This window comes from Ceratotherium simum, chromosome 2 (genome assembly GCF_057802395.1).
Source record: "Ceratotherium simum simum isolate JZ-2026a chromosome 2, ASM5780239v1, whole genome shotgun sequence".
Taxonomy (NCBI): Eukaryota; Metazoa; Chordata; class Mammalia; order Perissodactyla; family Rhinocerotidae; genus Ceratotherium; species Ceratotherium simum.
Window position 1 is genome coordinate 666,305 of NC_141901.1, and position 23,429 is coordinate 689,733.

The window sequence follows — 23,429 nt, forward strand, 5'->3', positions numbered from 1 at the left end:
TATTGCCCGTCTCGGGGTTTTTTGGTCTTTAGACTGTGATTTGTCCTCATTAGGAGTAAAGTGACAGCCTGTAAAGAGTAAGGGTAAACAGAGCCAAGATTCAGACTCTGAAGAAGGCAGAAAAGGAAAAATGCTCAAATTTGTTGAATGAGTGAAATAGGGAATTAGATGGATCAAGAACACTCAAAGGAGGAGGAGGAATTTCAAGGGGGAAAGAAAAGCAAAATGGATGGTGTGTATGGTTATTGAGGTCACTGATTTGGGTTGGGAGCTCAAGGATGGTGGTCAAGAAAAAGCTGTGAGGAGAAGCCATTGGCATAACAGCCACAAAATATTTTGGACTCGCATCCCTTGAAGAGGCTCAGATTAGAACATCATGAATTCTAACCATCATTAAACACTACTGGCTACGAGAGAGAGATGGTTTTAAGGCAAACCCTGCCCTTGAAATACTTAGAAAACATTTTTAAGAGAAAACTAACAAAAATGAAGTAGGTGCAAGTATTAAGTGGATGATGCTATAGAAGGAATGAGTGAGCAATCAGTGAGTTTGAGACTGGTTAGGGAAGGATTCCTTGAGGTGTCAGAGCTGGAGTTTTGTGTAGCTTAGCAAAGGAGATAATCTGAGCTGCAAACAAGGCCAAATTGAACAGATAAAGTTTGTTTTTAATGACCTCTGACCATCCCATTGGTACTCCCTCCGGGTCTCTGCCTTGTCTCATTCTTGCTCTCAACTATTCGTGGCTGAGGTATAACTGATCTTTTAAAAAAGAAAGAAGGATCTATTCTAAATGCAAATCTGAATCACTTTGCTTCATAAGACTCTCCAGTGCCGTTCCCTTCCCTCCAAAATTAAATTCAAGACCCTTAGCATAGCATGTAAGCCCTGCCTACCAGCCTCCTGTCTCGCCACTGACGCTTCATGCTCTTCACTCCAGCAAAACTACTGGCTGTTGACTTCCCTCATACGCTAATCTCTAGCCCTTTGCCTTTGTTAATGCTGTCTTCTACCTAAAAATCTCTTTCTTCTCCTCTTTTCTTTTGGCTAACTCCTACACATTCTGTGACTTCCAAGCTACCTCTCCCTACACCCTGCAATCCCTCTCCCCAAACAGGTTTGGTGCCTGTCAGCTAGGCATGTAATTTCTGTTTACTCTCACTGTTTGAAAATTGTTTATCTGTCCATCTTCCTCAGCAGAGTATCAACTCCTTGAGACAGAGACTCTTACTAAGTTATATAGTCAGCACCTAGTACAGGCCTGGCACATGGAAGGTGTATGAGTCTGCTAGGGCTGCCATAACAAAATACCACAGATTGGGTGGCTTAAACAACAGAAACTTAGTTTCCTACAGTTCTGGTGGCTAGAAGTCCAAGATCCAGGTGTTGGCAAGTTTGGTTTCTTTTGAGGCCTCTCTGGCTTGCAGATGGCTGCCTTCTCAATATCCTCAAATGGTCTTTCCTCTGCATGCATGTATCTGTGTTTTAATCTTCTATAAGGATACCAATCACCTTGGATTAGGGTCCACCCATATGACCTCATTTAACCTTAATTACCTCTTTAAGGGCGTATCTCCAAATACAGTCACATTCTAAGGTACTGGGGGGTTAGAGCTTCAACATATGAGTTTGGGGGGGTACAATTCAGCCCATAACACAAGGTATTCAATAAACATTTGCTGAGTGAATGAAAAAGTTCTTGACCCATTTCAGGGGCTGCTGATCTTTGCTAGACTGCCCCTGTCTTCCCAGCCCCATTCTTTGGTGTGCTTCTAATCAATCACAGCCATTCAGCAAGTTGTGAGGCTTCTGGATGAGACGGAAGGAACTTCAAGCTGAGAGGAAGGATGTTCTTCAATATTTGGGAGGTCTGGAGGTGACTCTTATCTCAGGGTGTACCTCTTTGGAGCAGTGATTCTCCAGCCTATTTTGCAGAGACCTTGGGAGTGTCATGAAAATCTCAAATTTTACAAGAACATTATGATTAGTTGCAATAAAAAAAGGAAACAAATATTTCATAGTACTTTCCACTATTTCATGAATTTATTCAATTGGTGCTATATTCATCCACATTTCAAAATTCAAAATGTACATGAGGCTTTAGTAAAAATCCTCCCTCCTACTCCTGCCCCAGCTACTGAGTTCTCCAAAACCAATGTTGTTAGTTTCTCAGGGATTCTTCCAGAGATACTTCAGGCATATATAAGCAAGTATACTTCCATACAATATCATGTATAAAACACATGATATTCTGCACCTTTTTTATTATGAATAGTTTTAAATTATGAATTACAAATTTACGACAAATCCTGTTTCATCTAAACCCACACCAACTGTCCACCCCCTACTCTGGGCCCCATGGCTGGGACCAGGGTGAGGTAAGCCAGATGCCTGAGCACAATTTAAGGAGGTGCTCACTCGGGGTTGTACTTGCACATGTGAGTGTGATTCCTCAAATTTTGCTCCTTAGGCTTGCCCCATCCCCTGCTGGCTCCACTGGATTATTTGGAAGTAAATCTCAGATGCATCACAGCTTGTTTTTTCTTACTATATATTGGATATCATATCAGGAGACAAAGAGCTTCTTAATCTTGATTATAGTTGCATAGTATTACACTATATGAATATGCAGTAATTGAGCCAGTCCCTGTTGATAGACATTTAGGTTGTTTCCTGTCTTGGTATTTTAAACAATGCTGCGATGATTACATTATGTCACACATGTAAGTTTATCTGTAGGATTAAATACCTAGAAGTAGAGTTTAATAATTTACATTACCACCACTTTTTGATCTTTGCCAACCTAATGGGGGAAAATGGTTTCTCAGCATAGTGTAGTTTGCATTTCTCTTTTAATGAGTGCAGTTGGGCATCTTTTTGTATGTTTGAGGACTATTTTATTTCCTTTGCTATAAACTGATTGTTCACAACCATTGCCAATTTTTATTTTTGGTCTTTATGTCAGATTAAAAATATATCATGTACTTAGATTAAAAAAACTAACCTAAGTTGTTCTAGAGTTTAATGTAATCACAGTAAAAATACCAAAAGTTTTTTAAATTAAACTAATTCTAAAGTTTGTAAGAAAAATAAGAATAGCTAGGAAAATTCTACCTACTTCTAGTCCTACCAAATAAGAAAACTAATTATAAGATACAATACTGTACTCATAACAGTGATACTGGTCCATAGACACAAAGATCAATTGAACAAAATATAAACTATGTACATACACATACACTGGTATATTATAAACGTGGAATTTTAAATTGAATGGGGAACAATGGGTTATTTTTTTGTAATGGTGACGGACAACTGGGTAGCCATCTAGAAATCATAAAGTTGTATCAGTTCTAGGATACATTGGGATCAATTCTGGATGGATCAAAGATTTAAATGTAAAAAAGCAAAATCATTAAAAAAAAAAGCAAATCACTTCTCATGAGTTGTATATATGACCTATCAGTCAAATGATTGGTTATAGGGATCAATCCCCAAAAGTTTAGGAATCACGACTTCAGAAACAGACAGGAAAACGCAAAAACGAGTAGCAAGGTCTTCACACCTGCGATGGGCTGGGCAGGGCGGTGTGCGATCCGAGCTGTCTGAACCCTGCACATCTCCAGTTCACTCTGGCCCCACACTCTCCACCGGGTTTGGGGCGGGGGACTTTTTTTGAGAAATAATTACTCCACTGTCTCCTAGCTCTTCATAGGTTAAAAATCACGTTCGTACGCTTTGACCTCAACCCCTTCACGAGGTCGGCATCCCTCTTTCCTCACTGAACGTCCGCCCCTCCTCTAAGGGGCGCCCTGAGCCAGGGCCTCAGCTCTGAGCGAGTGTCTTCATCCATGAAACGGGGGTTCCAGCTGACCAGGACCCCGCCTCCCGCCGGCCCCCGGACACGGTGTGCGGACCACGCACGCGCGCTCCCGCTGCCCCGACTCGCCCGGGGCGAGTGTCCGCCCGTCTGGGGACAGCTGGGCTGAGGCCGGCGGGCCGAGGGACCCGCCCGTGTCCTCGCGGTCGGGGCGGGTGGAGCCCGGAGTCAGGGTCCGGGCCCCCACGCACACGGCCGCGCCCCTCGTCCCCCCACCTCACGGGGCCCACGACGGCGCAGCCACGGCGTCCGCCTCCGGACAGTGCCAGGTGCGCCCCGAGCCCGCCGCCCGCCCCTCCGCACCACAGCGCGGCCGTCACCTTCGGTTCCAGGCGGACAGGCCTAGGAAAGCACAAACCAACCCATTCCACAGGCGGAGGGCCGCCTGGGCCGCCTACTTCTCTCGGCCGACTCAAACCGAGCCGCCGCCTCCCGCCGCCTCCAGGTGGCGCTGTAGGACCGGCCCACGTTCCAAAGCGCCATTCCCCTCAGTCGGGCCTCCCCCGGATGCTGTAGAGCACCGAGAAAAGCGAGCCGCACGGCTAGAGAGGCATTTCCCAGGAGCCTCCCCGGTCGCCGCGCGGGGACCATACACTTGCTTTTCCGGTTCCTTATTCCGGAAGTTGCTCTGAGGCGGCGTGCGCCTTCGTGTGGCCTTTGTCCGCTTTCACCATGGCGTACCGCGGCCAGGGCCAGAAGGTGCAGAAGGTGATGGTGCAGCCGATCGTATCCTCCGCGGACGGCAGGGCTGGGGGGTCGGGCCGGAAGACGGGGCGAAGAGCGGACGGCAGGCCGGAGGGCGCGGGGCGCGGCCACCTCCCGTGAGCCCGCGGGCGGGCGGCCGAGCCGGAGGAGGCGCGGGAGTCGAGCACCGTGCCGGGGGAGCGGGGGCCGCGGGGAGACGGCTGCGGGAGTCCTGGTGAGGGCGGGGGCCGGCGTCCCGCGGAGTGAGAGGGCGCGCCTTCGAGGGCCGGGGGCGGCGCCTGTGTCGTGCAGGCGGCAGAGCTCGCGCTCGGAAGACGACGAGGGGACGGTGGGCTGGGGTTGACTCGCTCAGGGGCCAGAGCCTGTGCTGTGCGTGTACTTCTTCCTTAACCGCGGGTGCAGAACCTCATCTTCAGATACTTGCAAAACGTACGTAAGTCGTTAGTTTCGTAGTTTTCTTTGAGTAAAGAGTGAATTTATTTGGCTGTGTCATTCTGTCTGATCACTGTGTTCTAGAGTTAAAAATAGGTGGAAACTGTGGAGATTGGAGGGGCATTTGAGGGGAAAGGGTACAGGGAAAGCTCTAATGTAGTAAAATGGTGTGTAGCCATGCCAGCTCCAAGCATCAGAGAATCGTGTCATCGTTACTTTGCAAGACCGAGATTACTAATTTCAAAAAGTAATTATTGGCAGACGTGTCAGTGGTATTTGGATATTGGTAGTGGTTATGGCCAGGGGGTTGGAACCTTTCCCTCTTCTTTCCCCTAGGGTGAGACATCGGAGGAAAACTCCAGTCAGCTTTAAACCACGTCATAAGGTGGTGTGTTTAGTACCTGGAGGAAAACTTAAACATAAAAAAGACAGTAAAAAAAAAGGAGAGGGGAGGGATAGATTCAGGCGGTTTAGTGGCAGCCTGCTTTCTTTTGGGAGGATTTTTAGCACCTCAGATTTTGAGTTGGCAGGGCAGAGTGTTTAAATTATTTCTGAGGGAAAATGTAGTTCCTGTTGCTCTTACAAATTTTAGCGTTCAATACAATTGGAAAACATTAATTTCAAGCCATTGTAATTTTTAATCACCAGAATTGAGAGTGTTAGGTGTAAGGCATGGAAAACCAAGAACCTAGAGAAAGCTGTTTTGGAGCTGGATTTTCTCATAGCAGGTGAGAAAGAAGCACTTGGTCATTAGAAATTCCTGCTTTGTGCGATACTGTCACCAACTTTCAATTGAAATGTATTGAGAATAGAAGCAGTAAGAAATGTGATTGAGTTCCAAGATCACAGGGAAATTATTAACTTAGTCCCAATATAGCATTTATTAAGTGAGAATGTTTTTTGGCAAGTAACTAGTCTTAGTTACCAGTTCTTAGGTATGTGTTAAGTGGTTAAAACTCTTGACTTGAAATTTTTGAAGTTTCTTTAGGAGCCATGTTTCTCTGTTGTTTGACCAAAGTGATTGGATTATGTTTATTTTTTAACATTTCTATTTTTATGATTATTTCAGAGATCTCGGATTCAGGTGTGGCTTTACGAGCAAGTGAATATGCGGATAGAGGGCTGTATCATTGTGAGTACCCAGGACATTTACTACCCAGTTAGTTCACAGAAAAAGATTTTGCAGAAAAGGCCAGCCAGAGCAATGTACAAAAAGTCCAAGACCCAACCCAAGGAAAGTTTTTTAGGGCCCACTATCCTTGTCTCATTGTTCTACTTGTTAGGAATTGGGTAATTCAAAAAAGAGAGGGAAAATTAATTTTTAAAAATTATTTAAACAACAGTGTTAGTATTCAAAGGAGAGGACAAAAGAAATAAAATTGAGGGGGGCGGTGAGGATTAATGGAGTGTTAGTTCTGGGTTAGGTGATACCTCAATAGAGCTGGGTGGGGTTAGTTAAATAAGACTCCCAGGATGGCAGAGTACCCTAAATAATGTTTTAAAGAAGGATAAAATATGGCTGAAAGTATTATGTTCAGACACTTTGGTTTTCTGTTTAGACTTGTAGATTCCATCAATATAATCTTCCCTTCCCTGTTTACTAGTTGGAAAGCAGCCGTGGTGGTTAGTGGTGTTAGTGTTTTGTGGGGAGCATGGGAAGAGCGGTGCAGTAGATGTTAATTCACATATGTAGGCGTGTACTCGACCTTGGGCAGCTTATAAAAGGTAGAGAGAATGGCTCTTTGGCATAACTAATGAGATCTTAGTCCAAAAGGTTACAGAAGTAACTTGGAGTACATGCTGGCTTTCTTTGTTATTTAAGGCGAGGCTTAGGGTGGGAGGTGGTGTTCAGCTGAAAGATCAGTGTAGCGGTGAATTTCTGAAGTTGGTTGGCATTTCTGTACCTCCATAAGTGTGTTCTTTTAGAATGGTTTGGATGTGATCTTACTTGAAGATGACAGTCATCAATTGGCTTATTTTTCTAGGGTTTTGATGAGTATATGAACCTCGTATTAGATGATGCAGAAGAGATTCATTCTAAAACAAAGTCAAGAAAACAACTCGGTAAGAATATAGATGCCTTATAGAATTGTAGAAATTTGTATTCACTGGTACAGTTGAATGACTTGCAACTCAGTTCATGTTTAAATTTAGTTTGTATTTGAGAAGTTATTATTTGGGGGAGTAGTAAACACTTGGAATCATGCTCTGCCACTTATTCCTTACCCCACTCCATTTCTCCTGTCTGTCCACTCAGTTCTCACCAAGGTCACTGAAGACTAATGGTGTTTAATGGTCAATATTAGTCCTTATGTTATTGAACTCTAAACAGCATTTGGCACTGTTGGCCACTCTCTCCTTAAAAACTGTTCCCTTGGCATTGTGATACTATGCTTAGGTTTTCAGTGTTCATCTCTAGTTACTCCTTTTCAGACTTTTGTATATTCAGTCTTTGGGACCCAGCCATTCAGTGTTTTAGTTGCTCAAGTCTTGGTTCTAGGCCCTCCTGTCACTCAGTGTTATTTTCTAAGGCACTCAAACTATGCCTTCAATTACCGCCTGTATTGACTCCCAAATTTACGTTGGTAGCTGTAGACCTCTCTGAGCCTGTTGAGTGTTTCTACTTGAGTGTCTCAAAGGCTCCTCAACGTTAGCATATCAGAAATCAAACTCAGTTCCCATCCCTAACACACTAGAGCTATTTTAGTGTTCCCTGCCACACTGAGTGGCACGAGTTTCCATTCGGTTTACTAATTTCTCTAGAGCTACCTCATCCCCCTCCAGTTTGCTCTGCAGCCTGCAGTCATCTTTTAAAAACACCAGTCTGACCTTGTCGTCCCTTTGCTTGAAATCCTTCGGTGGCTTCCTGGTGCTCATAGAGTAAGAAGGTCTTTAATGTGTTCTGCAGAGTCCTTCATGATCTGGCCTTATCTCCCTCTGCTTGTTTTGTATCACTCTCTGCTTCGTTATCTGAGTTTCATCCTCACTTCTTTCAATTCTTTGAGTCTGCACATTTGCCGCACCATAAATCTTTGTGTATGCTGTTAGTGTGTCTTTAGGACTCAGATCAAGTATCATTTTCTCCCAGGGTTTGGTTTGGTTTTGCTTGGGGTGGGCATGGGGGAGGCAGGGTGTGCTGTGCTCTCTGAGTTTGTGGTAAAACATTCATTAGTGGGATTATTTTAATGTCTCTCCCACTGGTCCAGTGTTTTTTTTGCTCCCTAATGTGCTCAGTGCCTGCCATGTAGTAGAAATTCAAAAATGATTGAATAATGAACGCAGTTTCTTAACCCAGTTAACAAAGGGTCTTTAGGATTCATGGCTTCATCAAGACAAACTGAATCATTTCTGTGAATATCCCATTAACTTGAGGTGTGTATAAGCATCTTGTCTTTGTTTAATGCCCCAGTTCACAGCTCACTAGTACTTTTATCAATGGTGGGTTTCAGGTATCTTTTTTTTTTCCGGACTCTGAGGATTCTTTTGAACCTATACTACATGTGCAAAAAGTAGATTCTGAGAAGTAGTATGATGTTTTGCTATGTTTCCTGCTTAGGCTATTTTTGTGAAAGCCTGGATTTTTCACATTTAAAAATGTCTTGCCAGGAAGGGTAAGCTAGCCTTATTGACATCATATTATTTATAAATTACTTGCAAAGTGTTGAATTCCCATGGTACTACCCAGCCTGTAGAATAGATTAATATCACCTGTGGTAGAAGCCTGGGAGAGTGGAACAATTTAATCACTATTGGGGTCGATTAGCATTTCTCAAACTGTTACTAAACACCCGTGTTCCTGAAGATGTTTCTCAGGAAAAAAATATTCTCTGCTCAAATAAGTTTAGGAAATATTGGCTAAAACTTAAACAGATTTGTTTATTTTAGGATGAAGTCTTTAATATACTAAGAGCTCTAAGAATGGGGTTATAGTACATTGCATTTCCTAAACTTGGCAGACATACAACTCATTTCCCAGCTTCTACAAACTCAGAGCAGTGAGACTGACTTGATTCAATTGCCTTAGACTACAGAAACTGTACTTTTTATAAGATAACGTTTCTCTACCTTGTTTAGGCTATTGTTGACAATAATATGCACAGTCTTTCAATGTATAGTTATTTGAAAATGTTCGAATACCTTCATAAGAGAGAGAGCATTTTCAAAATTGCTCGAGAATGATTAGAAATTCTGAGGCTACAAGGTGGTTATACAGTTGTCTGAGTGGCTGTTAATAGCTTTTTTTTTAATTTTGTGTTGCAGGTCGGATCATGCTAAAAGGAGATAATATTACTCTGCTCCAAAGTGTCTCCAACTAGAAATGATCAATGAAGTGAGAAATTGTTGAGAAGGCAATACAGTTTGTTTTTTAGGTGTCCTTTTTTGGAGTGTAGTTCTAAAACATTGGTTCATATTGTTTTTATTACTCGTATGTTATTACCAGATGACAATAAATGCTTTGGGATTGTTTTTATTAAAAAAGTTACATTGCTTTCTTTCTATCCAGTGGTAGAGACCTTTTACACAATGGCACCACTAGCTGTTGATATTTATTTTCAAGTTTTCTGAAGGGTGGCCGTTGCCCTGGGCATTTGCTTTTCACAGAGCCTGGATCTGTAGATTCTTAAGGCAAAGAGTAGGAATTCTCCCTGACAAGTAAGCTTCTGATATTGGGTGGTGGAGAAGGGGAGGGTTCACAAAAATAAGCCAAGGTTATTGTGCTAATATATATCTTCACTATCAATTCTAATTCTGGATGCTGGAGCGCTAGTTTCTAACTACAGTAGGTTGGGGACGTTATAATAGCTTCAGTATTTGCTTAGCACTGTCATAGAGTCTCTGTGTGAGGTCTTTGTGAATTCTTTTTTCACTAAGATCAGAATGTGAGAGGTATTGGGGTATAGGCAAAGAATGAAGTGGGTGAAAAGTACATTAAAATTAAAAATGAGCTATGTTAAGAGTTAACAGGAGGGAGACTTTGTGAGATTGATAACCTGAAAAAGACCACAAGTGGCACTAGTAAGTTGTTAGGCAGAATAGTATGTTAATTGGAGAAACACCTGTCTCTTATTCTTATCTCTCAGGATTTTGGTTTCTTCCCCAGTTATTGCCTTTTTCCTAATTGAATAATGTGGACAAATCTCTCCTACCCCAATATCTTGGAGTGGTTCTAGTTAGAATTCTGTTAAATTGTTAGCATCTGCTGTTAGATAGGCACAAAGTTGAATAAATACAGTGAAACAGACTGGCAAACAAATAGCTTCAGTACCACATTCTAAGTGCTCTTTAAATTGGAGCTTGAAAGATGAATAAGGCCTACCTTAAATTCTGGTAAGGGGCAGTATCAGTAAGGGTGGGTAAGGAAGGACCAAGAAGCCCCAGTTCCTGCTTTTCCAGGTACCTGTGAGGAGCCATAGAACCTTTTTTTGAACTGAGTGAAGGAAACCCTTCATGAGATGTAGGTGAGTGTAGAAATCAGTCCAGCTTAGGACTTGGCGTTCTAGCTGTTCCTCTCCTATTTGAACTTGTGCTTTTTTGGTCACATTTCAAATAAAGGGCTGCTGTGGCTCTTCTAACATTTGAGTTTGAAATTCATTGAACCTGCTACTGCATGCAAAGAAAACATTGGGCAGCAGAGGGAGTTGCAGCCCTGAGACTGCTTTAACCTTTCTGGTAAAAAGCTTTTTCAGAGCAGAGCAAAGACCTCCCTACAACTTTCTTGGCACCAAAATAGCTGGGAAGAAGGATAAAAGCTGGAGCAGTATAATCCCTAAGAAATCCTGCTGACTGTTTCTTCCTTTTCCCCGTGTGGCCTTTCTGACCTGGCTGCCCTCTGTAAGCAAAGCTCTGCTTGCTGTGGCTTATTCTGAATGGATCAAGACGTGAAAGCTTCTTTTTTTTTTTTTTTTTATAATTCTATTTATTTATTTATTTTTTCCCCCAAAGCCCCAGTAGATAGTTGTAGGTCATAGCTGCACATCCTTCTAGTTGCTGGATGTGGGACACGGCCTCAGCATGGCCGGAGAAGCGGTGCGTTGGTGCATGGGCCGCCAGCAGTGGAGCACGAGCACTTAACCACTAAGCCACCGGGCCGGCCCGGAAGCTTCTATTTTTTTTTTTTTTTTTTTTTTTTAAAGATTTTATTTATTTTATTTTTTCCCCCCAAAGCCCCAGTAGATAGTTGTATGTCATAGCTGCACATCCTTCTAGTTGCTGTATGTGGGACTCGGCCTCAGGATGGACGGAGAAGTGGTGCCTCAATGCGCACCCGGGATCCGAACCCGGGCCACCAGCATTGCAGCGTGCGCACTTAACCACCAAGCCACAGGGCCGGCCCCCGGAAGCTTCTATTTTTGACAGCAAACGATGATAGTGAGAAATAAGGTACAGTGAACTCCTACAATTGAGCTCTGTATTTAGAAATCTTTGCTTTCCTGTTCTGCTGGATCCTGTGGTGTTTGCTTTTTAAGTGGTACTTTTCCACAATCTGTAAATCTTTTCTTCCAACCAGAATTTGTATTACCACTGGAGGCATTGCTCTGCTTCATTAAGGTTATTAAAACGTGCTGCTGGGAAGCTGCTCTTGTTGACAGCCCTTGGTATGTGAGCAATTATTTTTCTGGAATGGCTGTTGCTTTCCGAGGGGGTCTTGCTAACCACCCACTAACTCTCTTGTAACATTCTTGAAGAGGGGGTGGGAAGAGAATCAGGCTCTGAAAAAGTAAGTGCTGATGTAGGCCTGCTGTTCTATTAGTAGTACGTAGGGAGAAGGAAGGATAAGAATAGTTTGAAAACCCTAGGATTTTGTGTTTGCAGGCACCAGCTGTTTTCATTGTATCACAGTTGTCAGTTTCAAGATTAGAAAGTAGATCTCTAATTTGGGTTAAGACGTTATTGGTCAGGAAGTGTCATGGGAAGTTCCTGGGGGCCTAATATGCAGCATCTCATGTTAACTGGATGACACAGGAGCTTTTCCTTAGTTAGTCCTTTTAGAACTAATCATCACCACCCTTTTGTGCTTTTGTGAGGAGATGCTTGGTAAAAGTTAAGGTGGCATGAGAACGTAAGTCTGTTAGTACCTAGAGTTTAATTTTACCTTAAAAGTTATATTCAGTGGAATTTTTAACAATTGAATTAAAAAATATTAGCTCAGTACATGTTTATGATCAAAATGCAAACAGTACGGAAAGATACAAAGTAGAAAAGTCCCTCCTTTCTCCATCGGTATTCTCCATAGATAACCACTATTAAGAGTTAGGTGCCTATCCTTCTAAACTCTTTACAATATGTGTAGTATGATTTGTTTCTCATTTGATATTTTTACTTGTTTTTACAAATTTTCTTAATTTTGGTAAAAATACACATAATATTTACTGTCTTAATCATTTTTAAGTGTACAGCTCAGTAGTGTTAAGTAGATTCAGATTGTTGTGCAACCAATCTCTAGAACTTTTTCATCATGCAAAAATGAAACTGTACCCATTAAACAACAACTTCCCGTCCCTCCCTTCTCCCAGCCCCTGGCACTCACCGTTCTACTTTCTGTTTCTATGAGTTTGACTCCCCTAGGTACTTCATAAAAGTGGAGTTATACAGTATTTGTCTTTTTGTGACTAGCTTATTTCATTTAGCATAATGTCCTCAAGGTCCGTCTATGTTCTAGAATGTGTCAGAACTTCCTTCCATTTTGAGGCTGAATAATATTCCATTGTGTGGAGATATATACATATATATACGCTACATTTTGTTTGTACATTTCAACTGTCAGTAGACATCTGAGTTGATTCCGCCTTTTGGCTGTTGTGAATACTGCTGCTATGAACATGGGTGTACAGATATCTCTTTGAGACCCTGCTTTCAATTCTTTTGAGTATATATCCAGAAGTTTTTTTGAAGAACCATCATACTATTTTCCACAGTGGCTGCACCATTTTACATTCTTACCAACAGTGCACAAGGATTTGCACAAGGATTCTCCACATCCTTGGCAAAACTTATTTTCTCTGTTTGATAGCAGCCATCCTCATGGTTGTGAGGTGGTATCTCATTGTGGTTTTGATTTGCATGTCCATAATGATTAGTGGTGTTGAGCATCTTTTTTATGTTTATTGGTCATTTGTATATCTTTGGAGAAATGTCTATTCAAGTCTTTTGCCCATTTTTGAACAAGTTATTGTTGTTGAGTTGAAGAAGTTCTTTACATATTCAAGATACTAACCCCTTATATATATGCAAATATTTTCTCCCGTTCTGTGGGTTGCCTTTTCACTCTGTTGATTGTGTCTTTTGACACACAGGAATTTTTAATTTTGATGTAATCTGGTTTAGTAAAAATAGCTGTGATGTATTTCATTGTATGAGTCTTTCAATTCAAGTAATAACTCCCTGTTGGTGGATATTTTAGGCTGTTTTTAATTTTTTGCTGTTAAAAAGAGTTTTGTAGTGAACATCTTTATACCTGTTTTTGTCCACTTAAATGGGTTTGTGAGATGAATTCTTAGAAGTGGAATTGCTAGATCAAAGGATATGCACATTTTTTAAAAATTCTATAGGTACTTTTAAATTGCCTTCCAAAGTGCTTATGAGAAAATTATCTTCTTCATACCACCCAGCCATCAGGCAGCAGTTTGAATGGAACTCACAGGCTTACTGTAAGGCTACTATGAAATAACTGCCAACATCCTAAGGATGCCAGAGCAGAAAAATGGAAAAATACTGGTCGTTGATGACTTTTGAGGCACTGGGTTAATCAACTCTGGAACTTCTCTACCACCAAACTTGTTATGTGAGAGAATAAATTTTGTGGTTGGGTTTTCTGTTACTTACAACTAAAGCTTTGTAACTGAGAACAATGTCAGAATAGGGCCACCTGTCTTCAGTACCTCTGAAGCTTGGAAGGGGATCAGTTGTTCAGTGAAGAATTGTTAAATGCCATAGTTAAGAAAGTTGGCAATTGAAGTGATGATCTTGGGCTTATGTGAGGGAATACAGATGAAATGATGTGGCTGATTTTATTCAATAAAACAGTAAATTTTACTTCCTTCCCTAGTTAAGAAAAAAATCCTGAGAAAGATGATCTTGAATCATCACTCCATGTCCATAGAAACTTCTCTCTCTGGAGTATTACAGATTAGCCTCGTCCCCAGGGCCGTCCTGAGTTAGAGATGTTTTGCTGGGCTGAGAAATTGCAGAGGGGAACTGGGGAAAATAAATGCCTCTTCCTGATGGACTGTACTGCTAAACCAGAGATTAAGGTGGATGGTGGGATGGAGTGAGTAAGGGAGTATTTTCTCCAGAAAAGCAGCCGCCTTTAGATCCTGTGCTTGATAAGGTACTCGGTTTGAAAAGGTGTTTCTTCTTTTTCACCAATGTCACCTTTTATTGCATATTATATGCTAGACATAGGGAAGAATTTAAAGTGTAGTTCTTGTCTTTGGAGATTTGGGGAAGCAGTTGGGTATAGAGAGATGACCTTGAGAATCCATATAGCTGGGTTTAAATTCCAACTTTAGAATTACCCAAACCTCTCAACCTCAGTTTCATAGGGTTATTGGAATAATTTAGTGAGATAATACTTATAAAGTACCTTTTCAGGCCTTGGCAATGCTGAAGAAGTATTATTTATCTAGTTCCAAATGAGGATACTTTGTAGTTTAAAAGATTTGTCTAGGAATATGTGCGGGGGAAAGGTAAACTCATTCCACATAGAGCAAGACAGGTAATTCTGCGAATCCGTTTTGCTTTGGCTTTTTTAGTCAAGTTTGTTGAGGTATAATTTACAGATACCAAAATTCACACTTTACACATAAAACACTTTGGTGATGTTTGACAAATGTATACAGTCATGTAACCAGTATCACGATCAAAACATAATATTTCCATGATCCAGAATGTTGCCTCAGGCCACTTCAGTCAGTCCACTTCATTCATCCTAGCACCTGGCAACCACTGATCTGATTGCTGTCCTTAAAGTTTTGCCTTTTCAGAATGTCATATAAATGGAATCTTACAGTATGTAGACTTTTATATCTGGCTTCCTTCATATAATATTATGCTTTTGAGACTCATCCATGTTCCGTGTATCAGTAGTTTGTTCCTTTTTATTGCTGAGTAGTGTTCCATTGTATGGATATACCACAATTTGTTTATCAATTAACTAGTTAATGGACATTTGGATTATTTCCAGTTTTTGGCAATTATGCATCAACTGCTGTGAAATTCATGTGCAGTCCTTTGTGTGGACATAAGTTTTTACTTTCTTGGATAAATATCTAGGAGTGGGATGGCTAGGTCAAATGATAAGTATGCGTTTAATTTTATAAGAGACTGTCAGACTTTTGAAAGTGGCTCTACCATTTTGTGTTTCCATTAGAGTTCCATGTTGTATTTATGTATGAGAGTTCCAGTTGCTCTGCATCCTCACCAGCAGTTGGTATTGTCAGATATTTTTCCTGTGTTCTAGTAGATGAGTAATGGTTATCTGATTGTTTTAATTTGCACTTCCATAATATTGAACAATTTTGAGTGTCTTTTCATGTGCTTGTTTGGCATTTATATCTCTTTTTTGGTGAAATGTCTCTTCAAACCTTTTGCTGTTTTAAAAATTAGATTGTCTTTTCCTCTTTTTGTGTTGGGAGGGTTCTTTATATATTCTGCATAAAAAATTCCTTATCAGATAGAGGTTTTGTGAATATTTTTCCCCAGTCTGAGGCTTTCTTTTCATTTCTCTACAGTGTCTTTAAAGAACACAAATTTTTCATTTTTTCAATTTTCAGGTTTTCATTTATCAAAAATTTTATTGTTCATGCTTTTTATGTCCTAAGAATTTGCCAAACCAAAAGTCACCAAGATTTTTTCTGATGCTTATTCTAGAATTCTTAGATTTTACATTTTAGATCTATGATAAATTTCAAGTTAGTTTTATGATATAAGATGTAGATTGAGGTTCTTTTTTTTTGCAGATGAATGATCAATATTCCAGGACCATTTGTTCAAAAGACTGTCATTTTCCATTGATTTACCTTATTAGCACCTTGTTGAAAATCAATTGACCATATACGTGGGTCACTTTTTCTGGATTCTGTATTGTTCCGTTGGTCTGTAGGTCTGTCTTTTCACCAGTACCACGTTGTCTTCATTACTATAGCTTTATACTAAGCTTTGAAATCAGGTAGTGGGAATCCTCCAGCTTTGTTCTTTCTTTTCAAAGTAGTTTGTCTCTTCTAGGACCTTTGCTTTTCCATATAGATTTTAGAATCAGCTTGTCAATTTCTGCAAAAAATGCCTGCTGGGATTTTGGTTGAGATTGCTTGACTCTATAGATCATTTTGGTAAGAATTGACACCTTAATATTGTGTTCCATTGATAAACATGGTATATCTCTCCGTTTGTTTAGGTTTTCTTTTTATTCCTCTCATCAGTGTTTTGCAGTTTTCAGCATGTAATTCTTACACAATTGTTAGATTTATCCCTTCCTAAGAATTTCATGTTTTTTGATGCTATTTCTAATTTGATTTCCAGTTGTTTATATAGAAACACAACTGAGTTTTATAAGTTGACCTTGTATCCTGTGACCTTGCTAAACTCAGTTACTAAGTCTAGTAGCTTTTTTGTGGATTGCTTTGGATTTTCTATATAGATGATGATTTTGTCTGCAATTGAAAATGCAAGCAATAAAAAATGCAAATAAAAAATTTTATTTCTTTCTCTCCAGACTAAGCCTTCTATTTCTTTTTCTTGCCTTATTTCAGTGGCTAGGACCACTGTAGTATGAGTGATAGGAGCAGACATCTTTGTCTTGTTCTGATCTTAGGAGGAAAGCTAAGGAGGAAAGCATACCGTTAAGAAGAAAACATACTATGAAGTATGATATACTTGTAGGTTTTTTTGTTTTTTTTTCTTGTGTGTGTGAGGAAGATCAGCCCTGAGCTAACATCCGATGCCAATCCTTCTCTTTTTGCGGAGGAATATTGGCCCTGGGCTAACATCCCTGCCCATTTTCCTCTACTTTATATGGGACGCCACCACAGCATGGCTTGACAAACAGTGCGTCGGTGCGCTCCTGGGATCCGAACCTGCAAACCCTCGGGCTGCCAGAGCGGAGCACATGCACTTAACTGCTACGCCACCATGCCCGCCCCTGCTATTAGTTCTTTAAATGTTTGGTAGAATTTACCAATGAGCCATCAGGTCCAGGGTTTTTCTTTGTTGGAAGATTTTTGATTACTGATTCAATCTCCTTCCTAGTTATAGGTCTATTCAGATTTTCTATTTCTTCATGGTGTAGTGTTTTTTTGTGTGTGAGGAAGATCAGCCTTGAGCTAGCATCCATGCCAATCCTCCTCTTTTTGCTGAGGAAGACCGACCCTGAGCTAACATCTATTGCCAATCCTTCTTTTTTTCCCCTTTTCCCCCCCAAAGCCCCAGTAGATAGTTGTATGTCATAGTTGCACGTCCTAGTTGCTGTATGTGGGACACTGCCTCAGCATGGCCCTACAAGCCAGTGTGTCGGTGCACGCCCGGGATCCGAACCCAGGCCACCAGTAGCAGAGCGCGTGCACTTAACCGCTAAGCCACAGGGCCAGCCCCCATGATTTAGTTTTGGTAGGCTTTGTGTTTCTAGGAATTTGTCCATTTCATCTAGGTTATCAAGTTTGTTGGCATATAGTTGCTCTTAGTGTTCTTATAATTCTTTTTGTTTCTGTAGAATCAGTAGTATTGTCCTCACTTTCGTTTCTGTTTTTAGTAATGTGAGTCTTCTCTCTTTTTTTCTTAGTCCATCTAGCTAAAGGTGTGTCGATTTTGTTGATCTTTTCAAAGAACCAACTTTTAGTTTTGTTGATTTTCTCTATTGTTTTTCTGTTCTCTGTTGATCTCTACTCTAATCTTGATTATTTTCTTCCTCTTGCTAGCTTTGGGTTTAAGTTGTTCTTTTTCTAGTTCCTTAATTGTAAAATTAGATTGTTGTTTTGAGGTTTTTTTTTTTTAATGTAAGCATTTATAGCTATAAATTTCCCTCTTGACACTGCTTTCATGGCATCCCACGTGTTTTGGTATATTGTGTTTTTGTTTTTATTCATCTCTAAGTATTGTCTAATTTCCTTTGTGATTTCTTCTTTGATCCATTGGTTGTTTAAGAGTATGTTTAATTTCTACAAATTTGTGAATTTTTAAAATTTTACTTTTGTCGCTGATTTCTAACTTTATCCTGTGGTCAGAGAAAATACAGTCAAGCACCACATAGTGTTGTTTCGGTTGATGACAGACTACATATATGATCGTGGTCTCTTAAGATTATAATGGAGCTGAAAAATTCCTGTCACCTAGTGATGTCATAGCCATCTTAACATCATGGCACAACACATTACTCACATGTTTGGTGATGCCGGTGTAAACAAACGTACTGTGCTGCCAGGTGTATAAAGTATAGCACGTACAATTATGTACAGTACATAATACTTGATAATAAACAACTATGTTACCGGTTTATGTATTTACTATACTTTTTATCGTTTTAGAGTACTATTTCTACTTATAAAAAAAAGTTTACTGTAAAACAGTATGCTGTGTTAGACCGGCAGCAGCCTCTTACATCTCATGTTTACCAGATCTCTTGCTTGCACCATTTCCTCTTGTCCTTGATTTGATCTCACGTTGTATTGTACATCATGGCCCTAAGCATAGAAAATCCACTGCTAATGTTGCCAGGAATAGGCCACATTGAGTGGTTGACTTGGAAATGAAATTAAAAGTGATTAAGGACTACAAAAATGGAAAAGCAGTGATAGTTATTGCTTGCCAGTCAGGTATGTCCCATTTCACCACAGCTATGATTTTGAAGAACAAGAACAAAGTGACAGAAGCTGTTAAAGAATCTGCTTCATTGAAGGTGACAAGACTAACAAAAATTCGAGAAGGATCTATATCAGACGTGGAGAAACTTCTGATGACCTAGATTAAAGACCAGACATAGAAGCATATGCCTCTCAGCGCCACAACAATCATGGCCAAAGCAAAAAGTTTGTGATGTTGAAAGAAAAGGTTGGACCCAACTATGATGTTGAGTTTACTGCTACCTCTGGGTGGTTTAAACGATTCAAAAATCGTTATTCATTACATAATGTGAAAGTGAGTGGCGAGCCTGTGAATGCTGATGTGAAGGCAGCTGGAGAATTTTTGGAAACTCTAGATAAGCTGATTGTGGAGGAAAATTACTTGCCAGAGCAAATGTTCAGTGTGGATGAAACCTCCCTATTCTGGAAGTGGATGCCTGAAAGGACTTTCATCCATAAGGAGGCCAAGTCGATGCCAGGTTTCAAGGCTTTTAAGAACAGGATAACAGTCTTGCTTGGGGGCAGTGTTGCAGGCTACAGACTGAAGCCCTTTGTGATATGACACAGAACCCCAGGGCCTTCAAGCATATCAGTCAGCACACACTGCCAGTGTGCTCCAGGAGCAGTAAGAAGTCATGGATGACCCAGCTCTTCTTCCAAGATACTCTCCTGAATGCTCTGTGAGTGACTTGGAGAAGTACTGTTTGGAGAATAACATATCTTTCAAGATTTTGCTTATTGTTTATAATACTCCCATACAGCCTCCTTTTATTTGTGATCTTCTTCCAAATATCAAAGTGGTGTTTCTCCCTGCAAATACCACCTCTTTGATGCAACCCATGGATCAAGGAGTAAAAGCAGCTTTTAAGGCCTACTACCTGAGGAGGACTTTTGCCCAGGCTATTAGTGCAACTGAAGCAGACACTCAGAAGACACTGATGCAATTCTGGAAGGATTACAACATTTATGACTGCATCAAGAACCTTGCTTGGGCCTAGGGTGATGTCATGAAGTGTATTAGTGGCATTTGAAAGAAGACACTCAAGAAAAAAAAAAAGCAAAAGCTTTTGCAGACTTTTAACATGCTCCTTCAAAGATTTGAAAACATGGACCCCAACACCTAAGGGTTTTCATTAATAGAGAGGAATGTTCATGGTGCATTATCTGCTTACAGGCAAATCTATGATAAAAAAAAGAAACAAACCAAACAAACTACCATGGACACAGTTGTGAAAAGAGTGACACCTCCTCAAGAAGAGCCTCAGGCAGGTCCTTCAGGAGGTATTCCAGAAGAAGGCATTGTTATCATAGGAGATGACAGCTCCATGCGTGTTATTGCCCCTGAAGACCTGCCAGTAGGACAAGATGTGGAGGTGGAAGACAGCAATATTGATGATACTGACCCTGTGTTTTTTTGTCTTGGTGTTTACCAAAAAAGTTAAAAAAGTAAAAAAAATATTAAAAATAGAACAAAGCTTATAGAATAAGGATATAAAGAAAATGTTTTTGTACAGCTTTACAATGTGTTTGTGTTTTAAGCTAAGTGTTCTTACAAGAGTCCAAAAGTTTAAAAAATTAGGGGCTGGCCCCATGGTGTAGTGCTTAAGTCCAGCACACTCCACATCAGTGGCCCAATTTCACGGGTTCGGATCCCGGGTGTGGATCTATCCCACTTGTCAAGCCATACTGCGATGGCGACCCACATACAAAATAGAGGAAGATTGGCACAGATGTTAGCTCAGGGCTAATCGTCCTCAAGCAAAAAAAGAGGAAGATTGGGAACAGATGTTAGCTGAGAGCAAATCTTCCTCACAAAAAAAAAGTTTGAAAAATGTAAAAGATTATAAAGTTACAGTACACTAAGGTTAATTTATTATTGAAGAAAGAAAAGTTTTTTTAATAAATTTAGTATGGCCTAAATGTACAGTGTTTATAAAGTCTACAGTAGTATGCAGTAATGTCCTAGGCCTTCACATTCACTGACTACTCACTGACTCACCCAGCGCAACTTCAATCCTTTAAGCTCCATTCATGGTAAATGCCCTATACAGGTAACACCATTTTTTTATCTTTTACAGTCTATTTTTACTGTATGTTTTCTATGTTTAGGTATCTTTAGATACACGAATACTTACCGTTGTGTTACAGTTGCCTATAGTGTTCAGTACAGTAACATGCTATACAGATTTGTAGCCTAGGAGCAATAGGCTATACCATATAGCCTAGGTATGTAGTAGGCTATACCATCTAGCTTATTTAAGTATACTCGATGATCCCATAATGATGAAATTGCCTAAGACTCATTTCTCAGAATGTATCCCCATCATTAAGCAGTGCATGACTGTACTTTGTATGATATCTATCTTTTTGAATCTGTTGAGACTTAATTTGTGGCTTAACATAAAGTCTATTGTGTAAAATGTCTTATGTGCACTTGAGAAGAATATGTATGCTGTTGTTGTTCAGTAGAGCGCTGTGTATATGTCTATTAGATCTAGGTTTTTTGTGTAAGTCCTCTATCTCTTTACTTAGAAATGTTTGGATGTTCTATCCATTATTGAGAGTGGGGTATTGAAGTCTCCAACTATTATTGTAGAGCTGTCTAGTTCTCCTTTCACTGGTGTTTTCACTTCATATATTTTGCTGGTATATTATTAGTGCCTAAATGTTTATAATTTTCATATCTTCTTGCTGTATTGTACTTTTTATTAATATATATTGTCTCTTGTAGCTTTTTTTGATTTAAAGTCTATTTTTCTGATATTAGTGTAGCCACCCCTGCTCACTTTTCGTTATTATTTGCATGGAATATCTTTTTCCATCCTTTTACTTTCACTCTATTTGTGTTTTTGGATCTAAAGTGAGTCTCTTGTAGGCAGCATGTTTTTTGCATCATGTGTTTTTATCCATTCTGCCAATCTTTGTCTTTTAATTGGAGAGTTTAATCCATTTACATTTAAAGTAATTACTGATAAGAAGGGACATAGTTCTGTCATTTTGCTGTTTGTTTTCTGTATGTTATAGCTTTTTTTGTCTGTTATTTTCTGCATTCCTGTCTTTTGTGTTTAGCTGAATTTTTGGTAGTGAAATGTTTAAATGCCTTTCTCATTTTCTGTTGTGTATATTCTATAAGTATCTTTGTAGTTACCTTGGGGATTACATTTAATAGCCTATAGTTACAACACTCTAATTTGAATTTATACCAACTTAGTTTCAGTAACATACAAAAACTCTGTTCCTTTACAGCTGTGTGCCCACTCCTTTCAGGTGTTAATGTCACAAGATTGAATCTTCATACACTGTGCCCCAAAACATAAACTAACAACTTTTAAATGCATTAGTCTCTTAAAATATGTATGTTTTACATACATATTTTATGTGGAGTTACATGTGCGACATGTGGAGTTACAAACTGTTGTTAAAATAATACTAGCTTCCATAATTTCCCACGAATTTACCTTTGTTAAGATCTTTATTTCTTCATATGGCTTTGAGTCACTGTCTAGTGTCCTTTCATTTCACCCTTGAGCATTTCTTGCAGGACAGGCCTAGTGGTTACAAACTCTCTCAGCTTTTATTTGTCTGGGAATGTCTTAATTTCTCCCTCACTCTTGAAGGTTAGTTTTGCCAGATGTAGGATCCTCGGTTGACAGTTTTTTTCTTTTAACACTTTGAATGTATCAGCCCACTGCCTTCTGGCCTCCAAATTTTCTGATAAGAAATCTCTTGGGGGCTGGCCCAGTGTCATAGCGGTGAAGTTCACATGCTCCGCTTCAGTGGCCTGGAGTTTGCTGGTTCGGATCCTTGGCGTGGTCCTACACTCTGCTCATCAAGCTATGCTGCGGTGGCGTCCCACATAGAGCAACTAGAGAGATGTACAACTGTGACATACAACTATCTACTGGGGCTTTGGGGTAAAAGAGCAAGGTTGGCAACAGATGTTAGCTCAGGGCCAATCTTCCTCAGAAAAAAAAAAAACCTTTAAAAAAAAATCTGATTATCTTACTGAGGATCCCTTCCTTGTGACAAGTTACTTTTCTCTTGCTGCTTTCAAGATTCTTCCTTTATCTTTGGCTTTCAAACATTTGATTGTAATGTGTCTCAGGGTGGGTCTCCTTGAGTTCATCTTACTTGGAGTTTATTGAGCTGCTTAGATGCTTATATTCATGTCTTTCATCAAATTTGGTAAGTTTTCAACCATTATTTCTTCAAATATTCTCTCTGCCCCTTTTTCTCTTCTCCTCCTGGGATTCCCACAATGTGTATGTTGGTCCACTTGATGGTATCCCACAGGTCCCTTAGGCTCTGTTTACTTTTCTTCAATCCTTTTTCTTTCTGTTCCTCAGACTTGATAATTTCCATTCTCCTGTCTTCTTGGAGTTTGGTGAGTCTTTCTTCTGCCTGCTCAATCTCCCTTTGAATCCCTCTAGTGAATTTTTCCTTTTAGTTATACTTTTTAGCTCCAGAATTTCTTTTTGGTTTCTTTTTAGGTTTCCTATCTCTTTATTGATATTTTTATTTTGTTCATGCATCATTTTCTTGACTTTCTCCAAATCTTCCTTTAATTCTTTAGCCACATTAAGAT

The 23,429-nt window shown here is 40.0% G+C and overlaps 1 protein-coding gene across 2 annotated transcripts; it reads left to right on the top strand.

Annotated features, from left to right (window-relative positions):
• Positions 1 to 4,462: 4,462 nt before the first annotated feature.
• SNRPE (small nuclear ribonucleoprotein polypeptide E) lies at positions 4,463 to 9,494 on the top strand. 2 transcript variants are annotated; one of them, XM_004425143.3, is made up of 5 exons: positions 4,463 to 4,604; positions 4,986 to 5,012; positions 6,085 to 6,147; positions 7,001 to 7,079; positions 9,276 to 9,494. In XM_004425143.3, the coding sequence occupies exons 1-5, from the start codon at positions 4,551 to 4,553 to the stop codon at positions 9,329 to 9,331; spliced, it is 279 nt and encodes a 92-aa protein (XP_004425200.1). In that variant the 5' UTR covers positions 4,463 to 4,550; the 3' UTR covers positions 9,332 to 9,494. The 2 variants fall into 2 exon arrangements, with proteins under 2 accessions (XP_004425200.1, XP_087292914.1); XM_087436788.1 differs by lacking the exon at positions 4,986 to 5,012 and having other exon boundaries at positions 4,501 to 4,586.
• Positions 9,495 to 23,429: the final 13,935 nt, after the last annotated feature.

Bases quoted from the DNA above. Each gene is read 5' to 3' on its own strand.
- SNRPE (XM_004425143.3), top strand. From the start codon at position 4,551: ATGGCGTACCGCGGCCAGGGCCAGAAGGTGCAGAAGGTGATGGTGCAG. The intron at 4,605-4,985 runs GTATCCTCCGCG...CCGCGGGTGCAG, and splicing joins AGGTGATGGTGCAGCCGATC to AACCTCATCTTCAGATACTT. The intron at 7,080-9,275 runs GTAAGAATATAG...TTTGTGTTGCAG, and splicing joins AAAGTCAAGAAAACAACTCG to GTCGGATCATGCTAAAAGGA.